Source organism: Chelonoidis abingdonii, chromosome 10 (assembly GCF_003597395.2).
Source record: "Chelonoidis abingdonii isolate Lonesome George chromosome 10, CheloAbing_2.0, whole genome shotgun sequence".
In the NCBI taxonomy this organism is placed as follows: domain Eukaryota; kingdom Metazoa; phylum Chordata; order Testudines; family Testudinidae; genus Chelonoidis; species Chelonoidis abingdonii.
The window spans coordinates 59325829-59353376 of NC_133778.1; the positions used below are offsets into that span (position 1 = coordinate 59325829).

The window sequence follows — 27548 nt, forward strand, 5'->3', positions numbered from 1 at the left end:
AAGGGTGCAAGTGCAGACAAACAGATGCTACTAGCAAAAATGTTCCTGTCTCTGGTGCATGGAGTACATGTGAACCCGACAGTGGAATGCACCCTAGGACCACACATTTCAAAGAACTTCAGTTACTGTACAGGGTAAGTAGCCTCTCTGTCTACAGGGAAAAGTGGGAGAGAAAAAATATAGGAAAGGAGGTAGAGGGGAAAGTGGAGAGGGGAAAAAAAGCGATAAGGAATGGAGGTAGAGAGAAAGAAAGGAGGAAATAGTAAATGGAGACAATCTTGGAAAAAGATTAACTCTGATCCACATAGGAAAGAGCATATGGGATGAAGCCAGGGAGAGAGAGCATGCAAAAACTTAACCAAGAGACACAAAGTGAATAGAATCATTCAGTGGCATCGAACAAAACTCTGTGAGTAGATTATTTGATGGATTTCATCAGAATCCTCCAAGTATTTTATTCAATTGATACTTTTCTAGTAACTGACTGGTTCATCAAATACTAATCATTAAATGTTTTGTTAGATGAAATTTGTCAAATATATCTAATGAATATTTATTTCTGCATTCCACCTGCCCCAGGGCTACGTTAATTTTTAAACCTCTATTAAGCAGAATGTGGACTGACAGTATTATATTTAAATACAGCACACAACTGTTCTGTTGTTTTGAATTGCAAGTTGGGGGTGGGCTTTGAGTAAGTGCTCTTAATGTGGCAGCTGGGTATTTTTCACATTGGCTTGACAGCTTAGACCTTGGACTATTAGGTGTCAGGTAACATTTTCAAGACCTGCACCCACTTTTGAAAATGTGGACCTCAGGATTTGTAGCATTATTACCCCATACTGTGAAATATTTTCTCAGGGTCTTGAGGATAATACGCACTGTAAATGTGAACTTAAATTTCTACAAAAGATTCACTTCAGTGTGCCCTTTTACATAACTTAATGCACTGTTCCATGTGTTTCCTGCTGATACCTACTTTAGGGTTGAATGAGATGAAGCACAGGCTGTAAGGTGGTTCATTGTGCTGTAAGGAACAAGTTGTAATTTACTAATTGACCATATCTGTGATAATCTCAGCCTAACACCAGACTTCAAGTGTCATCTAAAATAAGTCCAGAGTAAAATTTGAAGTCTAACTAGTCTCATGCAGTTTCAACATTATCAGCTACTGGAGACAGATTTCAGAGTGGTAGCCGTGATAGTCTGTATCAGCAAAAACAACGAGGAGTCATTGTGGCACCTAATGGCCTGAATAAAGACTGGGAGTGGTTGGGTCATTACAAAATCTAAACTTAATTTCCCCATTACTAATTTATCCCTACTGTTACTCACACCTTCTTGTCAACTGTGTGTAATGGGCCACTCTCTTACCACTTCAAAATTTATTTTTCCTCCCTTGGTATCCTACTGTTAATTGATTTATCTTGTTAGACTGACCTCACACTTGGTAAAGCAACCCCCATCCTTATATGTATTTATGCCTGCTCCTGTAATTTTCACTTCATGCATCTGATGAAGTGGGCTGTAGCCCACGAAAGCTTATGCCCAAATAAATTTGTTAGTCTCTAAGGTGCCACAAGGACTCCTCATTGTTTTAGCTCTTAAGGAGTTCTAGATAACACCATAATACCTTATCATCATCTTTTGGGTCAACACTTCTGCTAAGATATATTTAATAATAACTCAATAACCTGAATGAGGTTCAATCAGTTTGGGACCTATATACTGTATTTCTGTAATTGTACTTTCATTTGAAAATATTGCAGCTGCCTGTAATAATTTGTTAATTTTTCTTTGGCATGGTCCGCCTGTTGTCGTGTTGACACATATAAATAGGTAAGAATAGTTCTGGAATTTTCTATTATAGCTTCAGGGAAAACATCCCAGCCTTGCTACTATGAGCCAAAAGGTGGGGAAAGAACTGGAGTGGTATCAGCCAAGCAAAGAGTCTAGGGGCCATCCTGACAGCACATTACAGGTAGGCTCAGGGAAAAAACTTAGGCCTGAAATCTGCAAAGAGACTTACTCTGCGTGTCACAACACCTAACTTTTACATATCTAGAAAATCACAGGAACAATTTAATCCAGAAACCCTGAGTTAGGCACCTAGGATCCCTATACAGTAACTCCTCATTTAACATTATCCCACTTAACATTATTTCAGTGTTACGTCCCTGCTCAATTAGGGAACATGCTCATTTAAAGTTGTGCAATGCTCCCTTATAACGTCATTTGGCTGCCTGCTTGTAAGATTCTGTGGAAGAGCAGTGACTTTACAAGGGAGCATTGCACAAGTTCTGCTTCCCCGCTCCTTCCCCTCCCTCCCAGAAAATCCTAAGCACTTCTAAACAGCTGTTTGGCGGTGCTTAGGGCTTTCTAGGAGGGAGGGGCAGGAGCGGGGAAGCACCATGTCTCTGCCAGCTGTTTGGCGGCACTTAAGACTTTTTAGGGGAGGAATGTGGCATGCTCTGAAGAGGAGGTGGAGTAGGGGTGGGAAGAGGTGGGGCTGGAGTGGAGCGGGGACAGGAAGAGGCAGGCCTGGAGCATTCCCAGCAAAATCCGAGCCTGTTTTCCAGCGAAGCTGCCACTGCTGCTGCAAAGATACTTTCTAGTGTCCTTGCCTGCAGTGGGCTGTGTCTGTGTGGGGTAAGCCAGGGGCACTTCCCAACCACAGTACAGTACAGTACTGTGCAGTATACAGTATAATGCCTTTTGTCTGCCCCCCCTCCCAATTTCCTTGGAACCTAACCCCCCCGCATTTACATTAAATCTAATAGGACAATTGGATTCGTTTAACATTGTTTCACTTAAAGTTGCATTTTTCAGGAACATAAATACAATGTTAAGTGAGGCGTTACTGTACAACAAATGGGGAGAGATAGGCACCTAAGAATGTGATCCACCAAAGCCAGTGTCTAGCTGGGAGCGATCTAAGTTAGCCTATGGAAGATACCAAGGAGAGAATTGTGTCCCAAAGCCCCTTCCGTCTTATGGAGTTAGGTGCCTACGTTCGGCTGAAGGGAGATGCCTATCTTTGCTAGAAATCTACAGTTAGTAACCGCTGTCCTGCAGAGAGGCAGCTCAGGAAACTAATTTGTATCTTGTGAGAATGTGTGGTTCATTTGCCACAAAATGGTTGGAGGAGAAGATGATGGTGCTTACCTTACAATTTTTATGCCAGTGATTAGAGCACTAACCTAGGATACTTTCTCAGGCATTTCTCCCCTCTCAGAAGATTGACCTGTGGGATATTCTGAAATAGAGTTCCCTTATTCTCTCTTGCTGGAGCTGTTTCAGTGTGGATAAATAATTAGATTCATTGGCACAGGGGGTCTTGACTCTGGGTTTCACTTTCCTTGATGGCTACCTTAAATACCAGGATGTAGAGTCATCTTTCCTCTGTTTTGCTCTCTTTGACCTGGAAGCTGTACACTTTGAATAAATACTTAAACAGGAGACACTGAGGGAGCCTCACATTAGAGTATCCTATAGCCTAATGGTTAGGGCATTCTGGTAAGAGAACCCTGTTCATATCCTTTCTCCCTCTCAGGCAGATGGAGAAATTGAACCTGGGTCTTAGTCATCCCAGATAAGTGCACTAACCACTGGGCTATAAGTTAGAAGGCTGTCATCATCACTGTCTCTTGCCAGATTTTGAATAGGCCTTGATACTGCAAAAATGTAGGCATTGAGTGAGTTTAGACAGCAGCTGATCAGAGATTTTGTATATTACATTGCTGCCTAAAATGGTGATTTATGCGTCTTAAGAATCTTAGTGGATCTGAGTCTTGCCTTATGCTGCTGCTTCAGGAAGGAGCAGAATGCACTTTCCGGAATGCACAGTGCTGTCAACAGTTTATATGTTATTAGTCCAGGAATTTGGCTATTCCCCTCAGATTAGCAGATCTGGGCAATATACTGCAGCATGCTGGGCATGTTAGGCAGGCCTTACCTCATATTGAAGGTAGCACCAGTTCAGAATCCCACTTTGCTTCTGTGCAGGGGCTTTGGTGAAGGGGAAGAGACTTTTTGTCAGATTTTTCTCAATGCTGATACTAATAGTCTTTTGTTCCCTTGCAATGACTTATGCCAAATATACTGTTCAAAACTGAACATGAACATTATATATAATGCTAGTGAAGATTCAGAGGTCAGATATAGAGATATATCTAGAGATATATCTAGAAAGATTAACTTCCTTCTTTCTTTTAAGAGATTCCATGTAACATACCTTGTGGTACATCTGGACGACGTCATTGTCATCTTCTTTCTTTCTTTCTATTTCTGTAGCACCTAGGAACCCTAGTCATGGATAAAGATCCCACTGTTCTAGGTGCTATACAGATTCATAACAAAAACTGAGTGAATGTTAAGAAACATCAAGATTAAATATTACCGAGTGGTAAACTCAATTACTATGGTGCATTCTTAGTCCCCCCCTCTCCCCCAAAAAAAAAAATCAGTGTGTTGCTTTTAAAAATTTTTTGAATATACAGCTAAGGTAACATAAATGCTACATGTGTTTTGGAAGGATGGTAACAGAATGATCTGTCAACTAAACTTTTTGCTCATTTCTTTTTTTTTAGAGCCCAGTGATAGACCTCCAGTTCTTCTGATTGCAAGCTCTGAAACTATTGAAGTATTATATCTTAATGGAAGTAAAGTTCCTACTCCAAACTCAGTGAAAGGAAATGGAATTAATACACTGGATTTTATATACAATAAGGACACAATTTGTTGGATTGAATCGAAAGAATCTTCAAGTCAGCTGAAATGTACCAAGATATCAAAATCTTGGAGATTAACAGATGAATGGATAATAAACATTGCACAGTATCTTCACAGTAAGTATTTTAATTTTGTTAGTGGAATTTCATTAGCAAAATAGTATAAAAAACCCATCTTTCTAGCAAACTTTGCTTGCCGACTTAAAAACTGTTATTTTGGTGCTTAGTTTGCTGATATTTCAAGATATTCTGTTGCTTTGCTTGGGCATTAAACACTGAAAGGCACAGAAGCATTTTGCTGCTTTGTTGCTGTTTCCCTCTCTAACACATAGAAACAGAGACTTCGAAAAAGCTGTGAGTTTTCACAGAGGCTAAGTGCACTGTGTGATCGGTATGATATTACAAAAAAACAAAGCCATTACAAAGGAAGAAGAAACTTGAAAATGCCTTTTTTTCTTAAATGTGTTGATAGATAAAATTTGTTGAAAATGATTGTTTACTTCCAGATAAATGAGAAGATGCTAATTAACAACATGTACATATAATTGTACTGTAGATTAGTGGAGCTTCATTACTTTCAAACACTTGTAATATTTCCTAATTTACTGGACATTTCTCACTTTTGTACTAGGAAGATGTAGAGTCTCCCTCATGATGAATTATCCCTCTGTGCAGTTTAACTAGCGTAGAAAGATTGTACAATGCTAAACTTTAGAATTCCTCTAAATTGGAATCTCCATCATTTTGCCCTCTTTTTTCTGAAAACCCTGCTCAGTCCTCTCTTAAGTAGTAATAGACTTGAGCCAGACAATTCGGATCTAGATTTTAAACCCCTTCACCACCAAGTCTGGGAGTGTTTGGACCAAGGGTTTGATTGGCACTATAATGGAGATGAGGCCAACTGCAAAATATGGCTACAAGTCCTAATAATGAATTTCTGCACTTAGGCAGATTTCACAACTACTATTCAGATCACCAAGAAAAATACCCTTTTCAGTATATGCCTATAGGATAAGGAACTTCATCCTTCTTACACATCCCTCCATGCCCATCCTTTATTACTTTGGAAAATAAAGAACTTTTTTTCAGTCAGAGGAATTTACTACTTTCGCCACTGTCTGCCCTTCGAAGTGATCCTACTTGTTTCCTCAGATACCAAGGCTACTTTGTATGTTTGAACTTGTTCTTATTTTACTTGGACTTCCATTGTGTATTTTTCACAGTTCTTTATATTTTCACTACAAAGTCCCAGTTTTCTTGTCAGTGGGACTGGAGTGGGCACTTCCTAAATATCTTTTTTGTTCTTTTTATTGCATGAAATGAAAGGAACTAGCTAGGGTTCTTCACAAAATTAATGGTTTATAATTAACAATGTGTCCCCTCATCCTCTAAACTCCATCATCAAAGCACAGTCTCAATGCGCTTCTGTGCTCCCTATGCATAGAAAGACTTAACAGTCTGAATGCTGCCGGGACTGCATTAGCACACCTGTTTTCAGAATCAGGGTTGAACTATGATTGGGAAATGAACATAGTGGCTCAAATCAGTGAGCTAATCAGTTTTTGTAGGCACTGTATTTTCACACTAGTTTGTGGACTCTATATTTTTTCTGAATCTTTACATCTAACTGTTTGGTTTAATTACTTTTGAATTGACATTTCCCTAGCTATGGAGTATGCTACAAAGATTTGTACCAACTTTTAGTTTAATCTTGACTTAGATAACTATACTGTAGTCTTATTCCCTGCCTTATTGGCAGGATAAGAGTAGTCCACCTGGTGCTTCTAATCAGGCCAACCTCAAGAGGTACTAATTTCTGCTTGGGGTTACCTGAAACTGTATCCAATAGGGGAGAATAGGCCCTCTCTCTCTCTCTCTCTCTCTCTTTCTCTCATACACACAGTTCATCTTATTTTTTCTCATTATACAGGGTTTACTTACTATAAATTAATTAAGTTTTATTTGACAACCAATAAAGAACACTCAATTCGGCATGTTCCTGTGTCAACCAAGCCTAACAAATGGTCATACCAATAGAATTCTTCAAAGAAAAATTGACAGTAGCTTCCCTACCACAGAAAGATATTCCCTTAGTTTCTCTTGTTTGGGGTTTTAGCCAATAACAGGCACAACAAGAACAAAGGGCCACCCCTGCGAAGTCTTTGTCCAGAAAACAAAGAAAAATACTGTCCCTTGCAGTGCTTCTTATCCCAATCTTGCAAGGTATCTGTTTGTGACTAAACACTATTCAATATTATTACCAATGATCTGGAGGAAAACATAAAATCAGTGATGGTAAAGTTTACATATGACACAAAAATTGGTGGAGTGATAAATAATGATGGTGACAGTTATATGGATTAACCTTGATTGCTTGGTGAGATGGGCTCATTTGAATAATAAGCTTTTTAACAAAGTAAATGCAAGATCCCACATTGAGGTTTCTCTGTAACTTGAAGTCTTTAAATCAAGATTTGAGTATTTAAGTAACTCAGCCTGAGTTATGGCCCACTAGAGGAATGGATGGATGAGGTTCTGTGCAGAAGACCAGACTAGATGATAATGAAAGTCTCTTCTGGCCTTACGGTCTGTGAGGAACAAGGGGGTAGAGCAAGGGAATCTTAGACAGTTAAGCATTTTCCTGCCACTAGGCTATGGAATATTCTGGGATGGATTTCTCTTAGTGACTCCTGTTGAAGCTGTTCCACTTTTTATAAGTAATTGAATAATCATGGGACCAAAGAAAGGGAGAGAGTGACTCCATAGCCCAGTTGTTAGGGTACTCCTCTGGGATTTGGGAGACTTAAGTTCAAGTCTCTGTTCCAATGACTGCTTAATTAGTTACAAACAATAGAACAGTTTCAATAGGAGAGTTTGAAAGACAGACCCACCCTGCAATGTTCCATAGTATAGTGGTTAAGGCACTTGCCTAAGAGACAGGGGAGACTCCAGGCACCAGCACGCCAAGCCGCGGGGGGCACTCTGCTGGTCGCTGCGAGGGCGGCAGGCAGGTTGCCTTCGGCAGCATGCCTGTGGAGGATCCGCTGGTCCCGCAGCTTTGGCGGACCTCTCACAGCCGTGCCACCAAATCTGTGGGACTGGGGACCTCCCGCAGGCAAGCCGGCAAAGGCAGCCTGCCTGCCTGCCGTGCTTGGGGCGGCAAAATACCTAGAACCGCCCCTGCTAAGAGATAGAAGACATGGCTTCAAATCCATGCTCCAAATCAGGCAGAGGGTAAAATGGCACCTGGGCCTCCAACATCCTGGGTGAGTGTGTTAACCACTGGGCTAACAGTTGAAAGGAGGCACTGTCACTATGTGTGTGGGTTTTTTGTTTTTCTTGTGAAAAAGGATTTAGGTGCCTAACTTCCTTACAAGGGCATAGTATAGGATACTCTACTTTCCTTGGAGTTTCCTAGTGGCTAGCCAAGGCAGCTCCATGCTCAAATCAGAATGGGCACCATTCTGAGGTGGCCATATACTGTATTGGGAGCCTAATTCTGTAGATTCCATTAGGCAGCAGAGCACCTATAGTTACGCATTGCAATGCTGAGTACTAAGTCCTCTTTGTGGATCTGGTCCAAAGAGTGAGGGAACATTTATAAGTTGGAAGACTATATTCTGAAAAGCAGCAAAAGGATGTAGGGGTCATTGCATGAGTTCCCGGTGTCATTCTGTACCTAAGAGTGTGAACATAATCCTTGGATATATAAGAAGGAAAATGTCAAGCAGGAGTAGGTAGGTGATAATACCTCTGTATGGCTTTAGTAAGACAGTTTATAGAACACTGTCTCCAGTTCTAGTGTCAACACTTCAAAAATAATGTTGACAACTTGAAAAAGTTCAGAAAAGAGCTACAAGAATTATTCTGGAAAATTTGCTTATAGCAAGAGACTCAGACATGTGGTTTATTGATGAGAAAGTTAAAAGGTGACTTGTTCACAGTCTAGAAGTACCTACCTACATGGGAGAGGGGGGATTCTTATAGCAGACAGCTCTTTAATCTAACAGAAAAAAAGTATAGTGAGATTTGATGGCTTGAAACTGAAACTAGACAAATTCAGACTATAAATATGGAACAATTTCTGTGAGGGTAAGTAACCATTGGAACAATTTTACAAGGGACATGGTGGATTATCCATCACTTTAAGTCAAGGCAGGATACCTTGAGAAATTATTATCTATATCTCAAAATGAATCTATGGGCTTGATACAGAAATTATTTTTTGAGGGTCTTGCACCTGTGTTGCACAAAAGGTCAGACTAGATTTTGCAATGGACCCTTCTGGCCCTAAAATCTATGAAGACTTCCATAAGTAGCTGTTCTTTCAAAAGGCCAGTTTAGGGAAATTCACACAATCAACTTCATGTCAGTTAGACTCATTGACAGAAAATTTAACACTTATTTTTGAATACTAATTTATTACTTCAAATATTTCCTTATTACAAATAACTGCTAAAACCTTAAGGCCTGATCCAAAGCCTATTGAAGTCAATGGTATCCTTTCCATTGACTTCAATGGATCTTAGATCAGGACCTTAAAAATAATTCCTCCACCTCCTAAAATACTCTTTAAAAGACTTTAAAAGTGTCGAAACAGGTGATGATAGGAGTCTAGTGCCAGAAGACAACTGCGGCGTGCTACACTTTTGCAAAATATTTTGGTAATTCCAAAAAACTAATAAAAGAATAGCTGCCAAATTTCTAGTTTGTATAGAATCATAGAAATGTAGGGCTGGAAGTGATCTTGAGAGGGCAGCTTGCCCATCTCCCTGTGTGGAGGAAGAGTCAAGCATACCTATATCATCCCTGACATGTGTTTGTTTTCTCCAAAACCTTTTTCATAAGGAAGAAGGATGACCATGGGAAAATATCTGATACTCCCAAGACATCCTTTGTTTGCTTCCTTTGTAGTAAAAATATGACAATCTAATTTCTGTTTAACTTTCGGAAGAAGAACCCACAACTAGGAACTGGTAAGCCAAATTTCAGGCCAAAGGAAAATTTATTTTCTAAGTCAGAATGTGATTAAACAGCAGGTCTTCAATAGAGATCCTGTGAGTCTTTAACAATAGAGGTGCTGCTATCATAGACTTGATATTTCAGAAGTTTACTTCTGAGCATAGGGCTTAGCACCATTAGCTAACCTATTGATTTTAATGGGAGAACTGGTGTTAGTCAGTGTAACTGTCCCACTTAGTGTTTGCAGGACTTAGTCAATATTGCTGACTCTTGAAAATTTTTGGTTTTGGCCCCTGCTGTAGCAATCTTCCAGTGATGCCAAAATCTCTGGCTATCACATGATCTGGTGGGAGTTAGATAGAGAGAGAAGCTCCTTTAGTGGAGATTGCACTAAAGTGTATACTCCAATATCATGCATTCTAGTCCTGAATGCTATTAATATTTCTGTGTCCTTTACAACCCTTACTATGATCCAATGCCAAGGCATACGTATCAGTCAGACTTCTGATAGATAACTGAGATCTTGCAAAAGGTTTCCTGCAGGCAGAGTTGCCAGTGGAACCTGGTTTTCTAATATAACAAAAGCCTAATCTCACCTGTTTTGCCACATAGTCTTTTGCAAGAAATGTAGCAAATAACATGGTTCTGTTGACCAGGCTTACCACACTGTTGAGAAGCTGGAAAATCCTAAAGAAGGGATTGTTGGATCTAAGGCCAGGTCTACACTGCAACTTTAAATCGGTTTAATGGCCGATATACCGATTTAACGCTGTATCCGTTCACACGACGTCGTCATTAATATTGAATTAAACGGCTCCTTAAATCGATTTCGGAACTCCTCCCAAACGAGAGGAGTAGCGCTAAATTCGATAGCGATAACTCGGATTAGGGTTCGTGTGGACGGAAATCGATGTTATTGGCCTCCGGGCGGCATCCCAGAGTGCAGCACTGACCGCTCTGGACAGCAATCTGAACTCGGATGCAGCGGGCAGGTAAACAGGAAAAGCCCCCGCGAACTTTTGAAACATTTCCTGCTTGCCCGCGGTTGGAGCTCTGATTCAGCCACGGCTTGCATGCAGTCTGAATCGAAAAAGAGCTCCAGCATACCGTACGAGATTACTAGTCTGATCGCTGATATGGGAGAACAATTCTGTATGTATCCAGCTCCCGTTTACAGACACGAAATGCCCCAAAGCGTTTAATAAAAAATCCGAGGCATACACAGCCTGCGTGACAAGCGTAACGGGAAGCCAGAGACTTCAAATGGACGGCTCATGAAGGGAGGCAGGGGGTACTGAGGACTCCAGCTATCCCACATCCCAGCAGTCTCTGAAAATTATTGCATTCTTGGCTGAGCTCCAAGTCTGAGGTTCAAACACAGTGTCTGGCTGTTCAGGGAACAGCTCCTCGTTTATCTCCCCCCCGCACCACGTGAAAAAAAAGAAGGGATAGCTGTGCTATGTTGTGCTCAATGTACTCCGCGAAAAAGGCCCAAAGAGTTGCTGCGCTTCCAAAGGGAGGGTGGCTGTACCACACCCCCGGGGAAATGTTTTCTGCCCCATCAGGCCTGGCTGCTCACACGGAAGTGGGAATCTATGGGTGTGAGAACAGCTACCCACAGTGCACCGCTCCTGAAATCGATGGTAGCTTTGGACCATGGACGCAAACAATCGATTTCGGGATCCCACTGTGGACGCGCTAAACTGATTTTATTAGATCTGTTTTGTAATATCGGTTTAAGCTAATTCGAAATAATCATGCAGTGTAGACGTACCCTAAGAAGCCCTGGTATACAGGTAATGTAGGGTATGTCTACACTGGCAAGTTTCTGTTCCACAAGTTATACCACTGTTATTAAAATGCTGGAATTAAACAGCTGCTGTGTGTCCACATTGTGTTCCTTGTGATACTGGAGCAGATCCACATTAGCAGCTCTTGCAATATCAAAGACAACAGCGCATTGTGGTAGCTATTCCACTGTGTAACTGGCCGCAGGGTTTGCAATGCCTCATGGGACAGACACAGCGTCAGATGATGCAGGTTTCCCAATCCCATTGTTCCGTGGGCATCCTGCTACACTGCCAGCTGCTTTTCAACTCAAAGGGGGTGTATGTGTGTGACAGGGAGTGTGTGTGTATGGAGAGGGGGAGAGAGACAGTGTGTTTCGGGGGACAGCGAGTGTGTCAGCATGCTGTCTTGTAAGTTCAGACAGTGGCAGGAAGCAATCTGTCCTGAGGCAGGGGGTGTGGGAAACCCCGACATCAGCCCCTGCCTCCCTCCCTCTGCACAGCAATCTCTCTCTCACACGTACACACACACATACACAGACACCTGCCTCCATGTTCAGCAGCACGAGCATTCCACACTAATGGTTTGCTTTGTGTCCCAGAGCAGATCAGCACAGCACACAAAGGCTGTCAGAAATGGTTGCTTTGAAAGGGGAGGGGTGGATGTCTCCAGGGCAGCTGAATTCAAGCAGTCACATGAGGCATTAGGGGACAGCTCTGGAGGCCAATTACAGTGCAGAAAGCAATCAAGTGTCTACACTGGCAATAGAGCGCTGGAGCCTCTGGGCAAATAGCCTTACAAGTCTCGTTGAGGTGGGGTATTTGCAGTGGTGCGACTGAGGAGTTTCTGTGCACAAAGTGGCTCAGCAGTGTGAGCACAAAAAGCTGCTTTACTGTGCAGAAACTTGCCAGTGTAGACAAGCCCTAAGAGAACTGATGGAAATGACTAGCCCTGATATACAGGTGACTAGGGAGCCCAAGAGGAGGGACAAAAGGATTTGTGAAATTCTGATAGAAAGGTCAGCAAATGAATACCTGTTTCATAATAAATGGGAACCAACTAGCAGAAATTTTACATGGAAACTTAATATTATGTTGAGGGAAAACTAATATATGAAACACTAGGTACAAAGGTGACTGTGTCTCTGGAGTGGGTGTTTGGGGCATTACTGATGAACTTTAGAGCTTTTTACCTGTGGCTCACCACGTTTGAATCCTGCCCAGTATAGCAAGGATTAATAATTGTTCCCATGTAATAGCAGCCTGGTAGCCCCTCTAGCATATGCGTTTGGTAAATCTGAGTTTCTTCTCTCATGTTACAAACTGCCCACTGTGCTTTGCACTAGATGATAACAAGCTCTGCAGTGCAGGGACTATCTCTTACTAAGTGTTGGTACAGGATTCAATATAAAGGTGGTCCTGATCTCAGTTGAATGCTCTAGTGAGAGCCAAAATTGCCATAGTCACTATAAATCTGTGAGAGTTGGTAACCCTGTGATTGTCACATATCCTGGAGGTGGGTAGTGGGGATTAAAAAATCAGATGGACTAACAAAACTTGATTTAATTTTTTAATCTCATGATTTTTAATTTATTTTATTATATTTTTAACTTCTGGGATTGGGGACACTGCTGAGTAGCCCATAAAGTAGAGCACTGGCGTTGCACATAACTCCATTAAGGATCCGAGATAAAGTCCACTGAAATCAGTGGAAAGATGCCCATTGACTTCAATGGATTTTGGATTAGGCCCTAAAATACTAAATAACTGAAGGTGCCTTTCAGTTATAATAGTCAAGATTTTTTAAAATAATAATAATAATAAAACCTCTTCCTTTTTTGTGAGTCAATTTGAACATAATAGACCTTGTTTTTGGTTATACAGTTTGTGAGGTCAATGAATGGAGCATTCATTCTGAAATGGAAAATTTCAATGTAATGGAAATCTTTTCAGTGGACTAAATCATTTTTGGCAAAGTCAGTTTTAAGCTGTATAATTTTCTTGGTTGGTTTGGCAACAAAGTGATTTAATGTTGGGACGTAATTTAATGAGGGGAGTGGGGCAGGCATGTGCAAGGAGGTTGGGCTCTCCTGTCACTGCTTATAAACCCTGTATTTTATCAACATGTCACAGAACAGATGCAGTATGCTATGGTGGGCTACGCAGTCACCATGACAGTTCTTGAGTTGCTGATCAAGTTTGAATATTCTTTCCATGCATAATTACATAAAATCTCTGTCACACAATATAATCAAAAATAATTAGCTAATTGAAAAATGCCTCAATATCTGTCATCGTATATGGTTCCAGAGACTGTCTTTTTTGCCTTTTTTCAACTTGTTTTCAGGCCATGCACCGGTATCTTATCTGCATACCTAATTCCTTTATAAATGTAAAAAATTCCAGTGCTATTTCCATTTTAGTTCAGAAATATTCAGCCCAGGTTCACTTTCATTTTGAGAGTCTTTCAGGAAAGCAGCAGTTGTCCTTGAGTCAGCCCAGTTGGCAGTATTCCCCAGGATTATTTTCAAATGGAAAAAAAAATTGCTGCCTGTAAAGTTAACTGAACTACTTGAGGAAAGATGGACCAAATGAGATGAAGGCTAGTTTTTAAAGGTATTTAGGTGTTGCTCTGGTCAGTATTGCAATGCTTAATTGACTCTAGGAGCCTAAGAGTCCATCTACACAGCAGCCGATGTGATTTCCAGTTCAGGTAGAGGTGCACACACTAGCTCTGCTTGAGCTAGCACCTAAAAGAAGCAGGAGCATGGGCTAGTCACGTGAATATTCATCCCAAGGGTTGGGCTGGACTGTACTCTGTACTTGGAATAGCTTCTAGAGAAACTCATACCAGCATACCCATAGTTTGGTGGTCAGGGCACACTCCTGGAAGATGAGAGACCTCAGTTCCAGTCCCTGCTTCAAATCAGGCAGAGCAGGGATTTGGAAGTACATTGTCTTCGTCCCAGGAAAGTGCCTTAGTCCTTGTGCTATATGATAGGAAGGCAAGTATCAGAGGGGTAGCCGTGTTAGTCTGGATCTGTAAAAGCAGCAAAGAATCCTGTGGCACCTTATAGACTAACAGATGTTTTGGAGCATGAGCTTTTGTGGGTGAATACCCACTTCGTCAGATGCATGTAGTAGAAATAGAAATTTCCAGGGGGCAGGTATATATAGTACAAGCATGCAAGCAAGACTAGAGATAATGACGAGCTTAATTCAATCAGGGAGGATGAGGCCTGTTCTAGCAGTTTGAGGTGTGAAAACCAAGGGAGGAGAAACTGGTTTTGGTAGTTGGCAAGCCATTCACAGTCTTTGTTTAATCCTGAGCTGATGGTGTCAAATTTGCAGATGAACTGAAGCTCAGCAGTTTCTCTTTGAAGTCTGCTCCTGAAGTTTTTTGCTGCAGGATGGCCACCTTAAGATCTGCTATTGTGTGGCCAGGAGGTTGAAGTGTTCTCCTACCAGGTTTTTGTATATTGCCATTCCTAATATCATGATTTGTGTCCATTTATCCTTTTCCGTAGAGACTGTCCAGTTTGGCCGATGTACATAGCAGAGGGTATTGCTGGCATATGATGACATATATTACATTTGGTGGACTGCAGGTGAATGAACCTGGTGATGGTGTGGCTGATCTGGTTAGGTCCTGTGATGTGTCGCTGTGGTAGATATGTGGCATTTGAAACCTGAGTTAAACCAGCTTCTGCCTTCAGGTTGGCCTTGGTTTTCAACTGGCCTCAACTGCTAGAACAGGGCTCGGGATAGAATCCCTCAGCCTCTCTGATTGAACTAAAAACCTCCGTGTATCTCAGCTTGCTTCTTGCTTGCATATATATACCTGCCCTGGAAATTTCCACTACATGCTCCGACGAAGCTGGGGTGATTCACGTCACGAAAGCTCAATGCTCCAAAACATCGTGTAAGTCGTATAAAGGTGCCACAGGATTCTTGCTGGGCTATCATTAGGAAGGGGTTGTGTTCCTCCTGGTTCCTAGCAAGAACGAGGCTGACCTGCGTCTAGGAGCATGGTTCAACCACAGTTGTGAAATCCCAGAAAGAGTAGGTGCATCCCTCTGGTCTGTCAGGCCCTAATTTTTGTGGATTGAGCCTAAGTCCTCTCCTTTCCTTCTAGTTATAGACCCGGCTAATGTTGGGCGGCTTCCAACTACGCGCTTAGATCCATGCTGTGAATCCCCATTTTTAACCCCAGAATTGTATAGGGGGGGAAACCCTGGGCTTCCCTACCTCATTCAGGGTGTGGATCAGGGCGGCGCAGGATCGGCAACCGTAAACCGTTTAAAGCGCGACCATTGCAATCCGAAAGCTTGAGTCCGCCTTTGTGGATCTGCCCTAGGCCAGATCTTTCAAGTGTTAGGCACTAACTCCCCACACTGATAACCAAAGTTAAGGCCCCAGATCCTGAAAGGTCATAAGGCCCTAAGTCATTTTGAAAATGAGACGCTTTAAGATCCTAATGCAAGCTAGGCATTGAACCATTGACAAGAGCAATGCTAAAATACCTTTACAGATCTGGGTTAAAGTTGCTTAAACTTAAATCATTATATAAGTGGGTAAGTCGGTACACCTTGTTAATTCCTCTGTGATAGACCCAGGCCAGCAGTTGGGTACAGCAGAATAGCAGAAGGCAGATATACTGGCCACTGGATTAACAGTTTTCTGTTCCCTGACTGTCCAGAGCAGGGGCTGCTCCAGGCTAATGAGAACACCTGACTCTAATTAACCTGCAAAGAGTCAGGTGAGGCCATTAAGTTCATGTGACCACCTGACTCTAAGGCCCTGCTGATACTATAAAAAGGGCTTACTTCAGTCAGGCAGAGGAGAGCCAGGGGAAAGGAAGTGTGGATGAAGAGCTGGTTAATGAAGAAACCCTCAAACCATCAGTAAGGGAACCCTAAGGAAAGTGTGAAGAAGAGAGAAGCAGGAGAGCAGTGGGGAAGTGGCTCAGGGAAATGTAGCAACTCTAGCAGTGAAAGGTTGGCAGCCAACAGCTGCCACCATTAGGGTCCCTGGGCTGGAACCCGGAGTAGAGGATGGGCCCGGGTTCTCCCCAACCCACCACTACAGGAACATCTCCTGGGAGGGGGAGTCAGGCCCCAGTCAGGACAGGAGGCTAAACTGTTCTGAAATAAGTTCCCAGGGACAACAGAGACTGTGGGAGCTCTCTCACCAACCTCCTTGCAGGCCTATGATGAAAAGGGCTCAGTAGCCTGAACCCGAACCCTAGCCCTAGAGAGAGATGGGCTACGTGGAGGGTCACAGTGAGCCACTGAGGCTAGCATAAACCGCCTAGAGGCGCAGGACCCATGGGAGCAAAGTCAGAGCTCTGCCACACCACACTGTATGTTGCCTCAAATCAACAGATGTCCCTTCCTTTTTCTTATGTTAAATGAACATAAACAAACAATCTTGTACAAACAGCAGTTCTGTTTAGCTTTCACAAAGTTCCATGCATTTTCATAAGTTTTTATAAAATTATATAGTTACTGTGGGCAGTGTTCATATATGATTTCTTTATAAACTGTCACATTGAAAGTGGCCAAAAGGCTCAGTCCAAGAAACTGCTCCTTCCATTTAGAAAGCATTTACAGACAGATGACTGTTCTCTCAGGATGAACTTCACTTAAGTAAGGAGGGAAATAGACTTCTAGGATGGAGGCTCGCCGACCTCATTAAGAGAGCTTTAAACTATGGAAATATGGGGGAGATGGTTGGGAAGATGTCCAGGAGGATCTCACGCCGTTTTAACTAGGAAGAGGGAGCTAAAACAGAGTACAGAGGGGATACGACCGTGGGACCAAAGAATTGACATAAGGAAGGAAGGGTAGTGTACATACCAGAAACTGAGCCTAACAGGTGGATGCTGATGGGTATCAGTGTCTAGCCATAACGGAGGTAAAGGGATGTCAGTGAATGGCAAACGCCAAAAATTAAAAATTAGTTTGAGTACATACCGTAATGGCGAGGAGCCTAGTAACAAAATGAAGGAACTGAGCTACTGGTGCAGGAAGTGAAACCCGGATTCTTATAGGATCAGAACGAGAAACAATAGGTGGAATAGTAGTCATGACTCGGAGTAAGGTATTAGAATGGTATGTGCTGTTTAGGAAAGACAGAAAGAAAGGCAAGGTGGTGGAGATCCATTGGGTACGTCAATGAAGGTGAACTGTAAGGGGAAATAAGAAGTGATGGAAATGGAACAAAAGACAGAGTCTGTTTTGGGCAAAAGATCACCAGTGGGAAAGAAAGCTAACTAGAGCTTCCCTGAGATAGTGCTTGGGTGTGCCAGAACCTGCGGGATCTGATTTGGAAATGGGATAGCAGACCCTCTTTTAATGTTTTGTAGTGAAGTAAACACCAAGGGGAATTGTGTGATCATAGGGAGACTTCTCAATAACACCGCAGAAAATAGACTGGAGGACAAGTGCTTGCAAGAATAATAGGCTCAGAATTGAGTTCTGGATTGATACAGCATCGATTCTTCACAAGTAGTTGAAGATCCGACAAGAGGGGATGCCATTTTTAGATTGGTTTTGGTGAGCAGTGAGGAACCGCAAATAGAAGAAATGGTTGTAGAGGACACCTTGGTTTTTCCGAGGATATGAACTAAATTCAGTTCCAAATAGATGGAGAGGATAAACAAATAGATCTGGGATTGAGGAGGTGGGTTGAGCTTGAAATGGCTAACTTACAGAGTTTAAGAAAATTAGTTAGGGAAGTGATTGGTACTGCGAACTGTGGAATTGCTAAAGTGGGAGTAAGATTGTTCACACGAGATTGCCACCATGTCAGAGTCCGAAACGAGGGAGGCCCATGGATCACCTTGCTAGGCCATCTCAACGCTGCAAGGAACCTATCGGCGAAGCCTGCATCCAAGAAAGGGGGGGGGTGAAAAAGACTCACAAGCAGGAGGTGTAGACCGAGGCTGGATGAGCAAGCATACGTAGAAGAACGATGATTAAGAAAAAGCAGAAAGCCGTACACGGAGTGGAAGAAGGTGGGATTAGCAAGGGAGCTAACTAGTGAGCGTCCGAATCTATGTAAGGATTAAGTGAGGAAGGCTAAATAGTCATGTAGAGTTGTAACCTTGCAAGGGATAAAACCAATAGTACAAAGGTTCTATATGCCAACATAAAAAGAAGAAAACAAAGAAAGAAAGAAGTGGGACCACATACACTGAGGATAGGAAATGGAGGTTACAGGTAGAACCTAGGCACTGGCCTCAATATCTAAATAAGTACTTTGGCTCAGTCTTTAATAAGGCTAATGAGGAGCTTATGGATGAGGAAGGATTTAAATGGATATGAGGATATGGACGGTAGATATTACAAGCTGAGGTAGAAGTCAAACTTGAACAGCTTGATGGGAACAAATCGGAGGGCCCGGACAATCTCCATCGAGATATTAAAGGAACTGGCCGCATGAAATTGCACGCCCGTAGCTAGAGATTTTATGAATTGGTTAAGCTCGGGGGTGTACCCGTACGCACTGGAGAATTGCTAACGTAGTCCCATCTCAAGAAAGGGAAAACAAGTGATCCGAGTAACTATAGGCCTGTTAGTACGTGACGTCTGTAGTATGTAAGGTCTGGAAAAAAATTTGGAAGAGAAGTATTAACGGACATGAGGTCAATGGTAATTGGACCAAATTACACACACAGTTACTAAGAGGTAAGATTCATAGCAAACCAACCTGATACCCTTCTGTTCGAGAATGGTGACACGATTATTAGACCAAAGGATGCGGTAGAATCTAATTACCTAATTGATTCAGTAAGGCGTTTGAAACGGTTCCGCATGGGATATTGTAGTTAAACTTTAAGGAGGAGGAGAAAAAAGAAAAAAGGGGAAGATGGGGAATGAATATGAAAATTGAAAAGGTGATTAGGAATTGGTTAAAGGGGGACTCCAATGGTCATACTGAAGGGTGAACTGTCAGCCTGGAAGGAGGTTACTAGTGGAGTTCCTCAGGATCGGTTTTGGACCAGTTTTATTTAACTTTTTATTGACTGCCTTGGCACAAAAGAGCGGGAATGTGCTAAATAAAGTTTGCGATGATACAAAGCGGGGGGTATTGCAACACAGAGAAGGACTGGATAGCCATATAGGAAGATCTGGATGCCCTTGTAAACTGGAGTAATAGTAATAGGATGAAATTTAAGTAGTGAAAGTGCAAGTCATGCATTTAGGGATAATAAACAAGAAATCGATATACATTGGGGACGCATCAGTTGGAACAAGAGAGGAAAGGACCTTGGGGTATTGATTGACTGGCAAGGATGACTATGGAGCCGCCAATTGCGATGTGGCCGTAAAAAAGCAAATGCGGTTTTAGGCGAAGTATATTAAACCAAGCAAGATAAGGAGGTGTTGGTACCGGTTGTAAGGCGCGGCGAGACTACCTGGAAACTGTGTGTCAGTTCTGGTCCCCATGTTAAGAATGGATGAATTTCAACTGGAACAGGTTCAGAGATGGCTACTAGATGATCAGAGGAATGAAAACCTGTCCTTATGAAAGGAGACTCAAAGAGCTTGGCTTTTTTAGCCTAACCAAAAGAAGACTCTGGGGGGATATGCTTGCTCTAATAAGACTATGCAGGGGATTAACATTAGGGGGAGAGGAATTTTTAAGCTTTAATTAACTAATGATAGATACAAGACGAATGGGTTACACACTGAACCACTAGGAAAGTTCAGGCTGAAATTAGACGAAGGAATTTCTAAACCATTAGAGGAAGTGAAGTTCTGGGAACCAGCTTCCGAGGGGAGTAGTGGGGCAAGAGACATCTCTGGCTTAAGATTAAGCTTGATAAGTTTATGAAGGTGATATGATACGATAGGATAGTTTAATTTTGGCAATTGTCCTATTATCAGCGATAAGTCTGCCTATTGGTGCTGGCGATGGGATGTTGGATGATGGGATCAGAGTCACTGACTGAGAGAATCTTTCTTGACTGCTGGCTGGGGAGCCTGCCACATGCTCAGGGTTTTAGCTGATCGACCTAATTTGGGTCGGGAAGGAATTTTCCTCCAGGCAGATTGGCTGCGCTATGGAGGTTTCGGCCTTCCCCTGCAGTGTGGGCATGGTCACTTGCTGGTGGATTCTTGCCTGAATGTCTTCAAACCACAATTTGAAGACTTCAATAACTCGGACATAGGTTAGGGGTTTTTATAGAAGTGGATGGGTAGGGTTCTGTGGCCTGCTTTGTGCAGGAGGTCAGACTAGATGATCACGTTGGTCCCTTCTGACCTATGAGTCTATGAAAGATATTGTGTGGTAAGGAATGCAGAGCTACTACAGTACCTCATTTCAGTGGTTCCACTATGTTTTCAAGGTAATAGAGAACATTAATATTGGGTGTTTCGCTCAGGGGAAGTCCTACCAAATAAAGCATTTAACATCAGACTGGTCAAAAACCTTACAAATACAGGGCAAGAGTATGGTCAGCCCCATATGAGTGTGCAAGAGGGAGAGATGGTGCATGTATCCTCCTATATCCCTTACACATCTGTGCAAGGGAGTGGCACCATGGCATTATTTGCTTGCAGGGAAGCAAGGATGGTCCAATGGTTAGGGCCAGGTTTAATTCCCTGGTCTTGCAGAGACTGCTTGTATGACTTTGAGTAAGTAACTTAGTCTCTAGTTTCTCAGTCCCTCATCTATAAAATGAGGATAATAGCAGTTCTGTACTTCACAGGGCTGTTATGAAGATAAACACATCAAAGATGATAAGGTGCCACACTGATCTGGGCCTTCTATGTACAAGTAGATAGAACTCCACAAGGCTGCTGGCACGAGCCTCACTCAAGTGGTCAGAAAGGGGTGGTATGGGAACAGACACTGTACCTTTCAAAAGCCAGCTGCAGAAGCTGCAGTCGAGAGAGTTTTGGTTAAGTATTGTGCTTCTCTGAGACTACAGTTGCCATAAAACAGTTTATATAGTCTATTGTGGACTCTATGGTTTAATATTTGTTAGCATTCCATTTATGATAGGTGCATTAACAAATAATTGAGGATCAGATCCTATCACTCTTATTCAAATTGAGAAATACGTTATCAATGGGAATGCTTGTGGGATAAGGTGTGTTTCAGTGTAAGGGTGGCAGAGTCAAGTCATAAATAAGAATCATCCAAGCATTTTGCTACTGTTGGCCATATTTTTTTCAGGAAGGGAAACAAAAATAACTGGTGCTGTCATAAATAGATAGCTAAGGGTTAATGTTTCTTTCACCTGTAAAGGGTTAACAAAGGGAACCAAACACCTGACCAGAGGACCAGTCAGGAAAATGGATTTTTCAAAGCTCAGGGACGGAATGTTTGGGTCTGTGTCTTTTTGTTTGGCTCTCAGCTATGAGAGGAATCTTTCTATCTTCAAGCTTCTAATCTTCAGTTTCAAAGTTGTGAGTACAAAGGTAGAAAAACAATAGGCTGTTATTGGTTTTTTGTATTTACATGTGTGTAGTTTGCAGGAATGTTTAAATTGTATTTCTTTTTGAATAAGGCTGTTTATTCATATATTTTTCTTTAAGCAATAGACCCTGTGTATTGTCAACTTGATACAGAGAATATTTTTGTCTTTTTTCTTTCTTTTTTTATATAAAGCTTTCTTTTTAAAACCTGTTTGAGTTTTTCTCTGGTTAGGCTAAGGAAGAAGGAAGGGGGGGAAAATCTCTTTGTGTTAGCTTGACTAAGTTTGAATCTGCATAGCCTCAGGGGAAGAAGGAGGGGGGAAGGTAAATTGCCTTCTCTGTTTTGCATTCAAGGAGTTTAAGTACAGTATCGCCCAGGATAACCCCGGGAGGGGAAAGCTGGGGATGAGATAACGAGGAGACAAGGGGAGGAGGTTGTTTTCCCTTTGGTGTGAGACTCAGAGCCTCTGAGTCTTGGGGTCCCCCAGGGAAGGTTTTGAGGAGACCAGAGAGGGAGCCAAGCCCTGGAAATCACTTGGCTGGTGGCAGCGATATCAAATCTAAGCTGGTAATTAAGCTTAGAGGGTTCATGCTAGCTTCTCAGTTTATGAACGCTAAGGTTCAAATCTGAGTAGGAAGCTATGACAGGTGCATAGGTCTAAAACATCCTCTATTATTAGAAGAGAGGGAGGGTGTGGTAACAGTAACATAAACATGGGGTTTTTTTGTTTGTTTTTTGTTTTATCACAGACTAGCTATGTCCACAGTTTTTAAGTATAGACGGTTTTGTTTTTGTTTGTTTCATGCTATGATGTGGGGAATCTTGGAGCTTAGTGACATTAGATATGTATGTTTTCTCATGGTTTTGGTGGCTGGCAGGAACACCACTTTGGTAGTCACCTCTTAGTACAGTATTAATTGTTCTGTATTGTAGAAATAGATATACCTCAGTATGATTATAGCCTTAATTATTTCCAGAAACCTTTTATAATTATATGAAACAATTTGTATTTGTTTTTTGGAGAAAGGGAGAGAGCTAGAAAAAACATAATGTATGGTGTTTTAACTATAAAAAAGTAACTATCCTCCTTCTTTAGTAATCCTAAGAGATAAATTCAGTCTGTTAAAACACTCAGTGTGATTTTGTTTTTACAGTGAGTGAAATACTGAGCTAGCTACTTTTACTGATTGACTATACAGTGTGTTTATTTATAATCAAGATGATTTTTTAAAATATTCCTGTTAATAGTATCAATCAGATGTGATTTAAATTTGGCTGATATTTGTTCTTTAATAGATTTCTGGTGTATTCTAAATCAGTGCTTCAACAAAATACACTTTCTCAAGTGTCAGCAAACTGGAAAAGTGTTGCACTATAGGTCTTTGTTTCTTCTTTAGCCTACTATGTTAGAGAGAGAGAGAATATAACTCATGCTCAGAACTCTTCATTTTTTCTTTTGCCTTAATATGTTAGAGACAGAAACTCATATTATAAGTCTTCATAATATCTATATGAAAAATACATAACATTTTTCATTTGGAAATATCAGAAATGCTGATCAGTAAAGACATAATAATTTCTGAGAATGTTTAAGTTAACTGAATATAATACTTCCCTTTGGGAAAAGAAACAAAGCTTTAATTCCTAATACTAGTGTAGCCACCAGTTTTTGTATTTAATATCAGCCGGTCCATACAGTGCTCGGAGGAAATACGTTGGCATGCTTGTTTATGGGCTCAATATACAGCCTGTGAAATTAAGGCATATATCTTAGTTATGCTGATTCAACCGGGTGAATACAGTGTACTTCAAATATTGTGAATCAGTGTTGTTTCTTTTGTGATCCTCTCCTGGTACAATAAACTCTTAAACGTGAATTCACTCTTAAAAAGCTGACTATAGTAAGTAACTTTTATATTATCCCTTGAGAAGCATATCTGAGAGGCCTGTACTCACCTACTATATTAAAATATTTAAAATTTTTCCCCTAAGTCATTTTCCTTAATAACCTTTTACTACAAAAGTAAATCCACATTTTATTAAAATATTTTATTCATCTTTAAAAATTTAATTATCTGCTGTTTGGCATCTTTATGAGAAAACATTAAAGTGGCAGTATTTTTAAAAAAGGAAGACAATTTTTATGATGTTCATGACACAGAAGGCAGGCAGTGTTCTGATGAGAAGGTGGAAGGCCAGACTTTCCTGCCTTTGAGAAAGGGCAATTAGAATAGCCAACTGTGGTAAACTAACATGGCCATGTCATGTTCTCCTCAACAGTTCCTTCCTCTTAAGTCCACATGCTTGATGAGACAGCTATTATGCTGTAATTTTAAGATAAACTGCAGATGATTTAACTGCTTTGAAGTAAATAACCAGTTCTGATTTACTGTCTCAGCAGATTTATAAAAAGCTTTTTGAATGTGCAGTTTAAAAAAAGATTGTTATAGCTCTACACCTCTATAAATCTTCCTTTATTGTTCAACATAGATGCCAGGCTGCTAGGATCCCATTACAAGTTTACAATCATTTGGCAACACACTTGAAAGTCACTAAAGCAGAAATTAGAGGTGTGTTGTTTTTCCACTGTTCACACTTGTTTCTGATATGAAATTGGCAGCAGAAAATTCACTCCCTACAGAAATATTTAGCCCTTGGGATTACCTCATTTCAGTGTGTTGGCAAGTTTCACCCCACCTCCACGCCCACCCCCCCGTGTTATATTGTAAACACAGTTCATATACAGAGCATCATGGCAAAATAGGTGAAAAATGAGGCATTAAAAGAAAATGGAACCCATTTTGCTCATTCCAGAAACGTGATTTTTTGAAAGGTAGACAGCATTTCACAGCATGAGTAAACTTAGAAATATGCTTAAAAATAAGGCCCAAATTCTGCTATCCTATTGTAAAACTCATGGCCAAGTGACAGAGTTGATGGGAACTGAGAGGTGAACCTTGTTAAGCTTCCTTGGAATGCTTCTCTTAGGCAGTTGGCTTTGGCCGGAAAAGTGACTTCTGAAGGATGCAGATCTCTGGGATCTATGATGAAAGAAAGTTGCAGCCTCACTATGAAGTGGCCCCTATGCAGTGATGGCTGAGCACCTTCTGGTCAGACAACATCTTTCCTGCCAGGTCCATGCAAATATTTCTCTACAAACAATGTGGAAATATTAATTGAAACTTGGAGCGGTATTGACTCCTTCACAGGTCTCTTCTTGGATAGTTGCCAGGCTCAGACTGTATTCATTGGATTTGGTTCATTCTATATTAGCATGCTTCTTTCCAATCTCTGAAGATTTGGAAAGGTAGGGCTCCTCCAGAGTTAAAGGAAGTGTAGCACAGAGCACCTGTTCTTCAATTTTGTGCAACCAACCCAGTTGTACAGATATCTGCTCTCCTGTAGCTGTGTTAACAGAAGTAAGCGTATTGGCTTGTTTGGTCAGATTCTGCTTTCAGTTATACAGATGCTAGTCCATGGAAGTGAGTGCTATAGGCCAGAGAGTGGAATCTTTACTCATCTTGGTGAGCACTTAGGAGAGGTCCCTTTGAAGTCAATGGAACTATGCTCGTCAGCAAATATTCAACATAAATGTTCTAAAATTGGGCCTTGTGGTTTTACTAAACTGGCTACACCATAGGCAGGATAAAAATTCCTATGTTATTCTAAAGGCTAAACTCAGAATTTTCAAGTCTGTGCCTAAAATTAGTTTCCTAATTGCATATTTAGGAACCTAAATATAAAGCAAGTTTTCCAAAGGTGCTTGCAGTTCCCACTCATTTCAGCAGGGCTTGCATGTGTTCATCACTTTTTAAAAATCCGGCTGATTTTATTTAGGAGTATAAATATAGGTTAGGATCCTAACATTAAACTCTTTGGTTTGAACATTTTAGCCTAAAACTCTCCCCTCCCTCCCACAAAAAAATCAGTTTTGAAAAGTAAGTGCCTCTTAGCAGACTGTAGGGTTGAACAGAATAGATATTGTGCCTTTAAGATGTATTATAACTTGTTTTTTTGCAATTTAAATTCCCTGTTCAGGGAACAAGGTCATTACATAATGTCATTTCATTTGAGAAATTTAGGGTGAAGGTGCATGAAGCTCTGAAGAATGTTTAAATTTGATTTATTAGACTTTTCCAAACTCTTTACAAATACAAATTGAAACAAAGTGATGTTCTGGAAAAGCTGCTTCCTCAAAGAGAATAGATATTTGGTGCTGATTCTCAGAGGAAAATGGATGGATATGTCTCATCAGTTTTTCTGTTTGTTTGTTTTTAAAAAATTTGACTTAATATTACTTATGGCATGTTTGTCAGAAGCTCAGTGTGTATAAATGAGTCTGCTTAATCTAAGTAATGTTTGTAAATGATGCAGGATTGATAATTATGGCAAATGACTATCCAGTGAAGATGCATAGCATAGGCAATGCCTGTCTAGTCTTCCTCACACCACCATGTCAGCGTGCATCAACTATTAAATAGTTGGTGGGATCGATGCTAGGTTTCTCTTGGATCTGGAAAAGATAAGGAGGCTCATTTCCTTTAATGAAGACGTGGCTTTTTAAATAAGATGCATTTAAAAATCTAGCTTGAGAGGTGAAATTTGAAGGCAGTAATATAAAGCTGCCCTCCTCCTGAAATAAATTCTTTGTTTCTTTTGCACATACATTCTTTTGTCTCTTTCTTTAGAAACAGATACTACAATCGCCAGAACTCTCAATATTGTATTGTGAGTTGTTAAGGCTGATTCCCGACTCTGGCACTTTGAGTGCAGAAGGTAGGAGCCCGCAAGGATTCTAAAAATTAATACCGGCCACTCCCAAGGTTACAGCTTTTTTCTGATCTTGGATGAGTAGATGCTGCCATCACCCAAGTACAAAAACCTTTTGAGAACCCAGAAAGGCACACTTGGGAATTCTTTCCTGTGGGGTACCCTCAAGCCCTTTCAACCCACTCACTCCCACCCTCCAGGGAAGAGCTGAGAAAGAAAAGCAAAAGAAATCAGCTGCTGCTACCAGCTAATTAAAGAACATATGCACAAATCTCTTAGGGACACACAAATTCAATCCTGTTCTCAAAAAGGTTCATTTTTATTAAAAACAAAAAGAAAGAAAATACATCTGAAACTTAGGCTTTTTGCTAGGTTTAAAAAAAAACAATTACAAGGTTTAAGCATCAAGATAGCTTCTTTAGGTCCAGTTTAAAGGTTACAAGCAAAACAAAAGCATCTGGGGTTAGCACAGAAGAGTCCATAAGCCATAAAGAAATAAAAGAGATAAACCTAATTGCGTCTTCCTAGATATTTCCTGATCTGCTTACATATCTGGGGTTTCAAATGAGTAGTTTCTAGGTATGATCTGAAGATTTTTCCAAAGCTTTTTACAGCATAGTTCCAGCCCTGTCTCTGCTCTGCCCCCTCTCTCCAGAGATCAACAACAGATAGACAAAAGGGAAGTGTTTTCCCAATTTTAAAAAGTTCTAGCCTTCCTATTGGCTCTTTTGGTCAGGTGCCCACTCCCTTTCTTTCATCTAAGCAGAGAGACTTTTTAACCCTTTAGAGGTAAAGCAAGTAGAGAACAACTGCTAAAAGGGATTTTATAGCTACCTGGCTGGCTGGGTGGGTGTCCATAAAAAGGAGC

General features: G+C 41.2%; 1 protein-coding gene across 1 annotated transcript in view; it reads left to right on the forward strand.

Moving 5' to 3' along the window:
* LRP1B (LDL receptor related protein 1B) overlaps window positions 1–27548 on the forward strand; it is a 1355016-nt gene that overhangs the window by 616656 nt on the left and 710812 nt on the right. The window contains 1 exon segment of the mRNA XM_075069829.1: window positions 4590–4847. Coding sequence (XP_074925930.1) covers window positions 4590–4847 — 258 coding nt within the window.